The sequence below is a fragment of the Phoca vitulina genome, unplaced genomic scaffold (genome assembly GCF_004348235.1).
Source record: "Phoca vitulina isolate PV1807 unplaced genomic scaffold, GSC_HSeal_1.0 scaffold7, whole genome shotgun sequence".
NCBI lineage: Eukaryota > Metazoa > Chordata > Mammalia > Carnivora > Phocidae > Phoca > Phoca vitulina.
In genome coordinates, this window is record NW_022589710.1 from 622,348 (window position 1) to 634,969 (window position 12,622).

General features: G+C 40.8%; 1 protein-coding gene across 1 annotated transcript; it reads left to right on the plus strand.

The window, feature by feature from the left end:
• Positions 1 to 254: 254 nt before the first annotated feature.
• Positions 255 to 545, plus strand: LOC116632586 (NADH dehydrogenase [ubiquinone] 1 beta subcomplex subunit 1-like). Its single transcript, XM_032404534.1, has one exon. It carries the CDS (start codon positions 303 to 305, stop codon positions 474 to 476), a length of 174 nt encoding a protein of 57 aa, XP_032260425.1. The 5' UTR covers positions 255 to 302; the 3' UTR covers positions 477 to 545.
• The last annotated feature ends 12,077 nt before the right edge of the window (positions 546 to 12,622 follow it).

Consider the following 12,622-nt stretch of genomic DNA (forward strand, 5'->3'; position numbering starts at 1 on the left):
GGATTCACTGTGGGTAATGGAGACCACCGTTTTTCATAATAAGTCTTATAGGACCTTGTAACTTTTTAAAAATATGCATATGTATAACTTAGATAAAGAATATAAACTTTTTAAAAACATGATAACTAATAAATTTCTATTTTATTTTTTGTAAAAGCACACTGGATCCCAAGCAGTATAAATAAAAATAAATCCTCCCTAGGCCTGTCACAGTAAAACTACAGGTCATTAAAAATAAGAGGCACTGGGTCGCTGCCCTTGGTTGTGGGGTCGTTTTTGGCACCAAGGCCGCAGCACTCAGGATGAACGTAATTCAGATTGTTTGTGACCACTGGGTACATATACTTGTGCCCATGGGGTTTGTCCTTGGATGTTATCTAGACAGAAAGAATGATGAAAAGCTGACTGCCTTCCGGAACAAGAGTTTGTTGTTTAAAAGGGAATTGAGACCCAATGAAGAAGTCACCTGGAAGTAAAGGCCCCCCGTGACTGAATTACAGAATGTTCACATTTTAAAAATTAGGAGAGAAATAAAAACACATTCATTATTTTAACAAAAGAAGAAGAAGAAGAAGAGGCACTGGAGGGTGCCTGGGTGGCTCAGTCGTTAGGCGTCTGCCTTCGGCTCAGGTCATGATCCCAGGGTCCTGGGATCGAGCTTTGCATTGGGCTCCCTGCTCAGTGGGGAGCCTGCTTCTCCCTCTCCCACTCCCCCTGCTTGTGTTCCCTCTCTCACTGTGTCTCTCTCTGTCAAATAAATGAATAAAATCTTAAAAAAAAAAAAAAAAATAGGAGGCACTGGAGATAAAAGGTAAAAGGATACTAATTTAACAGAGAGCAGAAATCTCAACAACTGAGACACTGAGAAACAATGAAAATAATGACTCAAAAAGCCAACAGCTAGGGGAAGGGAAGGGAAAATAAAATAAGACAAAAACAGAGAGGGAAACCATAAGAGACTCTTAACTATAGGGACCAAACTGAGGGTTGCTGGACAGGAGGTGGGTGGGGGGTAAGGTAACTGGGTGATGGGCATTAAGGAGGGCACTTGAAGTAATGAGCACTGAGTGTTGTATGCAACTGATGAATCACTAAATTCTACCTCTGAAACTAATAATACAGTATATGTTAATTAAATTGAATTTAAATAAAATTTTTTTAAAAGCCAAGAGAAAATAACTGCCAAATTTTGACTCTATATCTAGCAAAATATTCATTCAAGAGTGAAGTAAAAGTATCTTCATATCAAGACTGAGAGTTTATCACTTTCAAATCCTTGCTGAAAGATCAGCTAAAGGATTTACTTCTGAAAGAAGAAAATTGAATCTAGAAGTAAAGCAAGAGATGCAAGAAGTCATGGTAAGCAAACAATTTGGTAAAAACATGGGTAAATCTAATAAATATTAACTATAAAAAGCAATAATTATTATGACTGATTTGGTAGATATTATTTAAAGCAAAATGACATGAAAGATGGAAGGGGGTTGATAGTGACATGGAAGATACGGGAAGGGTTAGTCTTTGTTAATGTTCTTGTATTGTTTGTATTGTTCAGAAAAAAAAGAAGGGTATTGATTACCTTAGGATTTTGTTAAGCAAAAAGTGCATGTTAAAAATGTAAGGTAACTGGGGCACCTGGGTGGCTCAGTCATTAAGCGTCTGCCTTCGGCTCAGGTCATGATCCCAGGGTCCTGGAATTGAGCCCCACATCGGGCTCCCTGCTCGGCGGGAAGCCTGCGTCTCCCTCTCCCACTCCCCCTGCTTGTGTTCCCTCTCTCGCTGTGTCTCTCTCTGTCAAATAAATAAATAAAATCTTTTTTAAAAAATATGTAAGGTAACTGTCAAAGCACAGAAATAAAATGTATAACTTCCAAGATAACAATGGAAAAATAAGGGTCAGAGATGAACAACAAAGAAAACTGGGTCAATCCAATAGAAGACAAGAAAGGGAGGAAGAAAATATGGGGGGGGGGGGGAGAGAAAGCATGGTAAATGTAAAGTACAAAACATTTTAATAGAGGGGTGCCTGGCTGGCTCAATCAGAAGAGCGTGCCACTCTTGATCTCAGAGTCCTCCGTTCGAGCCCCATATTAGGTGTAGAGATTACTTTAAAAAATAAAGAAACTTTTTAAAAAACAGTTTAATAGAAATAGATCCAAGTACATAAATAATCACTATAAATATAACAGATTAAACCCCCTGGTTAAAAGACAGAGATCCCCAAGACAGACACTCATACAAAACAAATCAGCTATAAGCTATTTAAGGAAACACATCTAATACGTAGTAACCACAAAAAGTTCTATAAAATAAAGGGATGGGAAAAGATATACCAGAAAAAAGCTGATATTGCTATTTCAATATCAGACTAAGTAGGCTTTAAGGCAAAAAAGAAAAGAAAGAAAAGCATTATGAAGGATAAAGAAGGTTGTTATATACAATAAAAGGAAGGAAGATAAAACAATACTGGACCCGTACACATCTATTGACATAGCCTAAAAGACATAAAGAAAAAAAAGTGACTGAACTGCAAGGAGTAACTGATAAGTCACAATCTCAAGAGGAGATTTTAACACATCTCTCAGAAACTGACATATCAATCAGATAAAATACTGGGTAGGCTGTAAAAAATTGAATTTAAAACTTTGTATCCAAAAGTTAGAGAATGTATATTCCTTTAAACACACATCGATCATTTACAAAAATTGATCCCTGGTAAAATCACAAAGGAAGTCTCAATAAAATACCACTAAAGCTCATCATCGAGGGGATCTTGGAGAGGTGGAAAAAAGGGAGGATAAAGATTTCTTCCTCTCCCTGGAAAGCCTAGAAATGCTGTCCAGAGACAATGAGTCAAAAAATAGAGATTTATGTCACTTAAAGATATAAAAGTATAGAAGAACTAAAACTAAGAATAAAATTGTGAGGAGACATTTGAGAAGAGAGGGGGTTACTGTAAGTGAACAAAACTATTCACCTTTCACAGAAGGAAATAAATAATGTTGCTTAAAGTAGATAAATAAAAAAATAGCAGTTAAATGTATTATTCAGGAGTTATAGATATAAAAAATAGACGAATTTAAAACAAAAATGATCAACTTATTTGCTGGGCTCCATGCTCAGTGGGGAGTCTGCTTGGGATTCTCTCTCTCTCCCCCTCTCCCTCCACCCCACCCTCTCTAAGATAAATAAATAAATCTTTAAAAAAAAAAAAGAAAGAAAAGGAAGGAAACTAATGTGTATTGAGTACCTATTTCCTATGAGGAAAATGAGACTCAGAGAATAAGTGTCACCCGCTAGCAGACTGCAGAACTGGTATCTACATCCATGTTTACCTGACTCTAAGGTCAACGATCTTCTCACTCTACCACATAGTTAATAGACCAAGAGTCACTAGCCCCTAGAGCAGAGGAACTCTGCCACATTTTTATTGAGAAAGAATCTATTTAGATTGCAAAGTTTACTTAGAGCAATTTGATATATGTACTTCTACTCCTTTGTACATTTTACATACATATTTAACTAACTGATTTATAACACTGTCTGATGCCAGGTAAAGCAAATATTAATCTCAGTTTGCAAACTCATGAGTACACCAAATTTAATTTTTAAAACTCAGCTTAATTTCCCTAGATGCCCCATTAACCTGATAGTGGAAATTAAATCTCAGTCAATTCTGGGTTCTCCCACAAGCATGCTTCAGTGTTGTGTCTGAGTTTTGAGGAGGATAAGAGGAGGCAAGGAAGCATCCAGCCCCATGCCCATCTGTCCTCTGGACCCTCCCATCCTGCCCCAGGTCACCAATCCACAGATAGCTGACACATCTCCTCATTCCCACCTGTGATGCCCTTGAGGGTTGAGCAGCTCTCCCTCGGGCTCACTGACATTATTACTCTATTTCTGTACATCTCTGAATGTATAAAACTTTTTGATGCTCTAGAAGGTCCCACCTTCCTAGAAACCTTTTGCAGCCTCTTCTCTGTGGTTTTACCACTGCCCCAAACCCTTCCCAGAAAGCAAGTCACAAGTGCTCTCTGTTCGCAGACTCACAACCTTATATGGGGTCCTGCCATCTCCCCTCTTGGACTCAGTCTGGGGTTGGGAGGGCAGAGTACAATGTCCCTTCCCACAGACCAGCCAGCTCTGAGCTATCCTTTCTTCACCAACAGTCTCCTCTCTCCCCTGTGATGCAGAATCTCACGAAGTGAGAAGCCATGCACTGACTCATCAGGCTTTTTCTAGGCCCTGAGTCCTAAATTTGAAAAGGCTTTACTCTGCCTTCTGCAATAACATTTCTTTCCCAGTCTCCTAACCCAAATGGGAGGAATAAGATAGCTAGGAGGGATAAGAAATACACATAAAACATAATAGATAAGATTTGAAAAATGGGATATTTCTCCATGGGTACTGAGCCAGATCCTGGATATACAAGGAAAAAAATACAATTCAGTGTCTGGTATCAGGATTTGTCCAAGGTCACACAGTTAGTAGTGTGATACAGAGGAAAAATCCAACAGTGATAATACTGCATTTTGTGCAATATCGGAGTTTATATTTCTAGATGAGAGGAATGTGGCTGGGCATGGGGAAGAGGGGAACTATTCAGAAAAGTTTTCCCATGGAAAACTGGATCTGATTTTTGCCAAGGTTGGGAAGGCATTTCAAGTAGGAAGAGCATCATATACAAAGGCACAGAGGCCAGAGAGAACAGGATACTTTCAAGAGGGACAGCCAGTTTGCTTAGAGATTAAGTGATGTAAGAAGAATGGGAGAAGAAAATGAGAGCAGTAGTTAGGCCCAAGACCAAAAGGATGCTGTACTGGGAAGCTTACATTTGATTCTGAAGGTTATCTGGAGACAGCAAATGATTTTAAGCTGGAAAATATTATAATCTCCTTTGCGTTTTTAAAATATCACTCTAGGGGCACCTGGGTGGCTCAGCCGTTAAGCGTCTGCCTTCGGCTCAGGTCATGATCCCAGGGTCCTGGGATCCAGCCCCATATCGGGGTCCCTGCTCTGCGGGAATCCTGCTTCTCCCTCTCCCACTCCCCCTGCTTGTGTTCCTGCTTTCGCTGTCTCTCTCTGTCAAATAAATAAATAAAAGCTTTAAAAAATAATAAAAAAATAAATAAATTTTAAAAAAATAAAAGATCACTCTAGCGGAGAACTAAAGTGAGAAGGATATTAAAATCCTGATAAAAGAGCCCCAACAAAGGCAATGGCAGTAGGAATGAAAAAAGAGGAAATTCATTCACAAGATATGCTGGGGGCAAAATTACACACGATGGGTTAAGAGGGTAATGGAGAGAACAGAGTCTAGTATAATGCCCCAAATTCTGGGTTGGGTGACTAAGTAAATGATGATACCATTTCAAATCAATAGGAATACACGAGAAGGGCAAGTTTGGGCAGAAGTAGATTGGGAGAGAAAGGGAGATAATACATTCACATTTTTTCACTCACCAATCATTTTATTTTTAAAAATTCACTTGGTTCAAATTTTTTAATATATAAAAAGATACGTGGTTATCAATCATATTGTCAACCCTATCACCATCCACCCCAAACTACCACCTGCAACAAGTATCACTTTTGTTGGCCGCTGGTATATTCCTCCAGTTGCTTTTAACACATTGGCCTTAAGACATCCATGTAGAGATCTTCAGTTAATAGTTGGATAGAACGTGCTGAAGTTCAAGAAAGATACCTGGGCTCATGAAAAATCAACTCAATAGCAAGAAATCAAATAAGTGCATTAAAAAATGGGCAAAGAGCCTGAATAGACATTTTTTCCAGGTCTATTTCCAGCTATTCTATGCAATTAGATGACAGGTATATAGAAAGGTGTTCAACATCATTAATCATCAGGAAAACGCAAATCAAAATCATAATGAGATATCACTTCACACCTATTAGAATGGCTGTTAGAGAAAAGACAAGAAATAACAAGTGTTGATGAGGATGTTAAGAAAAGGGAACCCTGTACACTGTTGGTGGGAATGGAAACTGGTAAAGCCATTACAGAAAAGAGTATGGAGGTTCCTTTAAAAATTCAGACTATAACTACCATACGGTCCAGCAGCCCCACTTTGGGGTATACAACCAAAGGAAATAAAATCAGTGTCTCAAAGGAATGTCGCACTCCCACGTTCATTGTAGCATTACTCACAATACCTAAGATATGGAAACAACCTAAGGGTCTGTCATTCGATGAATGGATAAAGAAGTTGTGGTGTATATATGTAAACGATGGAATATAATTCAACCATAAAAAAGAAGGAAATCCTGCCATTTGCGACAACATGGATGAAACTGGAGGGCATTATGCTAAATGAAATAAGCCAGACAAAGACAAATACTATATGATATCGTTTATATGTGGAATCTAAACAAAAAAACAAATAAAAAGTCAAACTCATAGAAACAGAGAGCAGAATGGTGGTTGCCAGAGACTGGAGAGTGGAGGAAATGGGGAGATGTTGGTCAAAGAGTACAAACTTCTAACCATAAATGAATAAGTTCTGTACTTAGTCATTGTAAGGTACAACATGGTGCCTGTAGTTAATAATACTATATTGTACACTTGAAATTTGCTAAGAGAATAAATCATCTTTCCCCAAATTGAAAAGTTTTATATTTTTTTTTTTTTTTAAAGATTTTATTTATTTATTTGAGAGAGAGAATGAGAGAGAGAGCACATGAGAGGGGGGAGGGTCAGAGGGAGAAGCAGACTCCCTGCCGAGCAGGGAGCCCGATGCGGGACTCGATCCAGGGACTCCAGGATCATGACCTGAGCCGAAGGCAGTCGCCTAACCAACTGAGCCACCCAGGCGCCTGAAAAGTTTTATATTTTTATTGAAATATAACTGACATACGACATTGTGCAAGTTTAAGATGTACAACATGCTGATTTGATACACTTGTGTATTACAATGTGGTAAAAAAAATTTAAGATTTTATTTATTTGAGAGAATGAGCAAGCGAGAGAGAGCGAGAGCACAGGGGGTGCTGCGGAGCAGAGGGAGAGGGAGAAGCAGACTCCCTGCTGAGCAGGGAGCCCAACTCGGCGACCTGAGCAGAAGGCAGACTCTTAACTGACTGAGCCATCCAGGCTCCCCGCAAAGTGGTAAAATTTTAAGTGTTATCAACACACACACCAATGGTAATTCTTTGAGGTGAGGACATGTTAATTAACCTTACTATACTAATCATTTCACACTGTATGGTATATCAAATCATCACATTGTACACTTTAAATAGATACCATTTTTTTTGTCAATTATACCTCAATAAACCTGGGAAAATTTTTAAATCCTAACTTTTTCATTTCCTTCCCTGTTGTTCCTCCGCTGCCCTCCAGGACCCCACCTTCACCATCTCCCAGCCCCTGTAAGGTAGGAGTCAGGATAGGATTAACCAAGGTTTTGTATTACTTTTGTTGGCTCCTTACATCCCTGTAACAATAGGACTGCCTCATATTAGACAGGAGCCCCCAATTTCAGAGGCATTATTAGATATATTACTTTAACTAAAAATGACTGTTATTCTTTTTTTTTTTTTTAATGTTTTATTTATTTATTCATGAAAGTCAGAGAGAGAGAGAGAGGCAGAGGCAGAGGGAGAAGCAGGCTCCCCGCCTAGCAGGGAGCCCGATGTGGGACTCGATCCCAGAACCCTGGGATCATGACCTGAGCCGAAGGCAGACGCTTAACCATCTGAGCCACCCAGGCGCCCCAAATGACTGTTATTCTTGATCTGAACAAACAACAGAAACTTTTGTTTGCAAAGTTGTGGTAAGTAACAGCCAAGAGAGTTGGGAAGAACCTGAGGGAGGCTCATTATACTAATTATCTGGGGATCCCAAACCCCATCAAACTTTGGAGAAGAGTATATCCCTTAGGAAAACAAAGATGCAACCCAAATCTCTCAACCCTGATGTCACCTCCACAAAGAGATGTGTTTGTTCCAGGAATAGCTCACCCACTCGCCCCTAGAGCCCCATTGTCCACAGAAGAAATATCATCTCATAGAGACTGAGCCAATGTGAAGATGTAATAAAAGTCTCTGTCAGTCAAAGTCACCCCCATTAGTCCAAGAGGAGGATGAAGGAGGAATGCACCAAATGATAACTATATTTTTCCAAGGCTTCCCCCAGGATGAGCTTGCTGAAAATGGAAGATTTCAACATTCTGTGCTCAGCAGATCCTGTGACCTGAAAGCAGACAAAGTTCAAGGAAACCATTCTCCTACCCAGGGAATGCCGGCTGACCATTCGAGATGCTTTGGGGAAAGATAGGTGTTCTTAGAGAATGCCATCAAATTCATGAGAGATGAAGATCTCACACTAACAGCATAAGATCTACATTTAGAGTCATAGACAATATTGCAACCTCAAGAAATACCCATGAGAACCAGGTATCTTCTGCAATCCTATGAGTAGTGTACTTGGCATGGCCTGATTGGGACTTCCCCAGAGGGCTACTAGACACCTGACCTGGACCTGTGGGGTAATCACCTTGGTACTGCAGAGTGGCTTCTTCAACCCTCCTATTCCGTGCATTTTGTTCTTATATTCCTTTATAAGATTGGCACATCAAACACACACATGGTGTAACTTTAGCTGCACCATCCAGGTGAAAGCTAGGTAAACCAATCCTTATTCATTCAGTTGCTCACTTGCATTGAGGAATTTTGCCTGTCCCACCTTGTACACTGTGTAACTGGCCCTTGGAAAACCCAAAGCTCTGGACATTATTGAGTCTGGGTGAAACTTTCAATGCTTTTCCTTAGAAGGAGAGGATCTCACCCTCCTTCTAAATGAACCAGAACTGTCCAGAGACAATGCAATTCCAGCATAGCAGGACAAACCTCCAGGGCATCCACAGACTTCCCCACTGGGCACTGCATAACTGACTCTTAAAGCAGTGAATGGTCTAGGTAGATGGTGAGGCATGTTCAGGCTCATGGGCTGCCAGGCAAGTCTCCCCTTCATTCATCAAGCATATAGGATAAAAGGGGAAATGCCTGGGATTCAGGAAGTGGCCTGTTTCCCTTTGTATCTGGACTCCCCCCCCCCCCCCCCCCCATGTTGACTTCTGGTTTGAAATAGGAAAAAAGCCAGAAGATTATCAGCAACACTATCTATGTGCTATATCCTTGGCTGGTCACAAGGTGTTTTCATGGTTTGTCTGTGCTAAGATTATGATTCAGTATAAAGCCAGGGCTTTGATCTCCCCTCCCACTCACATCCAACTCTTCCTCATCTTAGTCTCTATTCCATCTTTCTTCCATTGTGTCCCACCAGGACTTCTCCTAAAAAGCTTTCATTCTGTTAGCTCCTGATGGTATTTCCGGGTATCACATTCATATTGGATCCTGCTTCTGGGTATCACATTTATGTTGGATTCTGCTTCTGTTCCAGAACAGCTGGGTAAGTTTCGTAGCTACTGGGTTCACCTTTGAACCTCAGAGACCTCTCTCTCTCTCTTTTTTTAAAGTAGGCTCCACGTCCAGCGTGGAGCCCAACTCGGGGCTTGAACGCACAACCCTGAGATCGAGAGTCGAACACTTAACCAACTGAGCCACCGAGGCTCCTCAAAACCCTCTTTTTCAAATGGCTGAGAATCTAAACAATGTTAAGCCTAGGAATAACACTGGGGAATAGCCCTCGTTATATCCCAGAGGCTGATCAACTATTTTGTGTTAAAAACTGTGAACAAATGTTAGATATGGTGGTAGTTTGTAGAATGAATGGTGTGGCCTGTGCTAAAAAGAAGATAAAACCATAAAAAAAGGAAAGTGTATACAGTTTACCAGTTCATCCTCTCTACTAGTATCCCCTAGCATTTCCTTCATTCCAAGTACCTAACATGGGTCACAATCTTATTCTCCAGTGACTGGCAAATAATTCTTGCTACAGCCCTGCAAGATGATTAAGGTTGTAGTTGATAATGTTTTGGGTTTTTTTTTTATGTTATGTTAGTCACCATACAGTACATCATTAGTTTTTGATGTAGTGTTCCATGATTCATTGTCGTTGATAATGTTTAAGGAAGGAAACTTCCAGGAATGCTGACTTTTTTTTTAAGATTTTTATTTTTAAGTAATCTCTACACCCAACATGGGGCTCAAACCTACAACCCTGAAATCATGCTCTACAGACTGAGCCAGCCAAGCACCCCTAGGGAATGCTGACTTCTATTTTTTATTTTTTTCTTTAAAGATTTTATTCATTTATTTGTCAGAGAGAGAGAGAGAGCACAACCAGGGGGAGCGGCAGGCAGAGGGAGAAGCAGACTCCCCACTGAGCTGAGCAGGGAGCCCGACGTGGGACTCGATCCCAGGATGCTGGGATCATGACCTGAGCTGAAGGCAGACGCTTAACTGACTGAACCATCCAGGCATCCCCGGGATGGTGACTTTTAAAGAGAGACATTTTTAAGGTTTGGTGGGTTTTGCTTCTGGGAGCCCTTTAGCAGACCCAACCAGAACTCTACTTACCAGCTCAAAATCCAGACGATTTCAAAGATGGAAAATGTCCCTTTAGAGAGTGTTTGTGGGGACACACCTCCATCTTCTCATGAGGAAAAGCAAACTCTCTTCACATGGGCCAATTTAAGACTACTTGGCATATGACTCTGCAAGGTTGCTGGCCCCTAGGAAGTACGACGTAAATGACATGTCCTCAACCTCTTCTGTGTCAAACACCACCACAGCCATCTCTCAGGTGTTTGAGGTGTTATTCACTCATTCAGTAAATGTTTATTGAAGCTGATTATTTCAGAAAACTTGTCCTTTTTTTTAAGGTTTTATTTATTTATTTGACAGAGAGAGAGGCAGCAAGAGAGGGAACACAAGCAGGGGGAGGGGGAGAGGGAGAAGCAGGCTTCCCGCCAAGCAGGGAGCCTGATGAAGGGCTCGATCCCAGGACCCTGAGATCATGATCTAAGCTGAAGGCAGACGCTTAACGACTGAGCCACCCATGCGTCCCATCAGGAAACTTGTTCTGAGGGCAGTATAAAATACAAATTAGTAAAGAACTTTTTTCACTCTGGGGCACCTGGGTGGCTCAGTCGTTGGGCGTCTGCTTTCCGCTTGGGTCATGGTCGCAGGGTCCTGGGATCTAGCCCCGCATCGGGCTCCCTGCTCAGCGGGAAGCCTGTTTCTCCCACTCCCACTCCCTCTGCTTGTGTTTCCTCTCTTGCTGTTTCTCTTTTTGTGTCAAATAAGTAAATAAAATCTTTTTTAAAAAAAAAAAGAAATTTTTGACTTAGTGAGCAACAAATGAAAAACAGCTATAAAATCCAATAAAAATCAAACAAGATATAATAAAACTATGAGGGATACAGAGGAAAGAATCATTCATTCAGAAAAGGTTTCATAAAAGTGATAGCACTTTTTGAGTAGAGACTTAAAGGATAAATAGGACTTGAAAGGCTGATAATTCCACACTGAAAGAATGTCACATGCAGAAGCACAGGTGCATAAAATAGAATTAAGGTATTGTAAAGAGTCTACTGTATCTAGAGCCCACGAGAAAATGTTATGAGAGAAGAACATGGATATACCATTTGAGAACAGATCCTTAAGAACCTTGACTATCAAACCCCCTCTTAGGAATTTTTATTTATGAACACATTATTTAACTTATTCTTTTTTTATTTGTAAGAGTTGTGCTTTTCTCTCATAGATTCTCTCTCTCTCTCTCTTATTAATCTAAACACTAGTGAAAGGCATCACATTTTCAGGTAATCTTGAAAAGCAATAGAGTTTCTGTACATTCTAAATCAGTTTACCCGAGCATATGGATCTGTGCAGTAAATGGCTAAGTTAAGCAAAAAGTTTACCACCCTCAAATATGAACCGCTTGTGTGCAAAGATCCACTATTGGACTAAATATAAGAATAAAAAGCATTGAAAACAGATTATAATGTTAGGGGTAAAGGGATTTGTTCAGTATCAAGAATAAAAGTTTGGTTAAAAGAGCGCCTGGGTGGCTCAGTTGGTTGGGCGACTGCCTTCGGCTCAGGTCATGATCCTGGAGTCCCTGGATCGAGTCCCGCATCGGGCTCCCTGCTCGGCAGGGAGTCTGCTTTGCCCTCTGACCCTACCCCCTCTCATGTGCTCTCTCTCATTCTCTCTCTCTCAAATAAATAAATAAATAAATAAAATCTTAAAAAAAAAAAAAAGTTTGGTTAAAAAAGTAAGCAAGGACAATTTTTGCTTTGGGGCCTTACTTACACCACCCTGAAAACCACCATTTTCTCCTCCAACACAAAGATGCCTGGGACCAAACATGAGACAGAAATCCCCAGGGTATCTACAAAACAAGCCTGAATAGTGAGTAAGAGGAAGATACCTCCCTCACAGAAATAAAGGACTCCTTCAGCTCAAAATGGAACACTCATCCCTGTTTCCTTTCAGTTCCAAGTGCCCTCAGGTCCTCAGAACGTCACAACTCCGGATGCTGCACACCTCTGATTGGCCACCCCCAGCAGACGTCAGAGGAGCCATGAGGAACCACAGCACTGTCACTGAGTTTGTCCTGCTGGGGCTCTCAGAGGCCTGTGAGCTCCAGATGCTCATCTTCCTGGGGCTGCTCTTGACCTACCTCCTCACTCTC

Excerpts from the sequence above, each read along its gene's own strand:
- LOC116632586 (XM_032404534.1), top strand. The coding sequence starts at position 303 with ATGAACGTAATTCAGATTGTTTGTGACCACTGGGTACATATACTTGTG.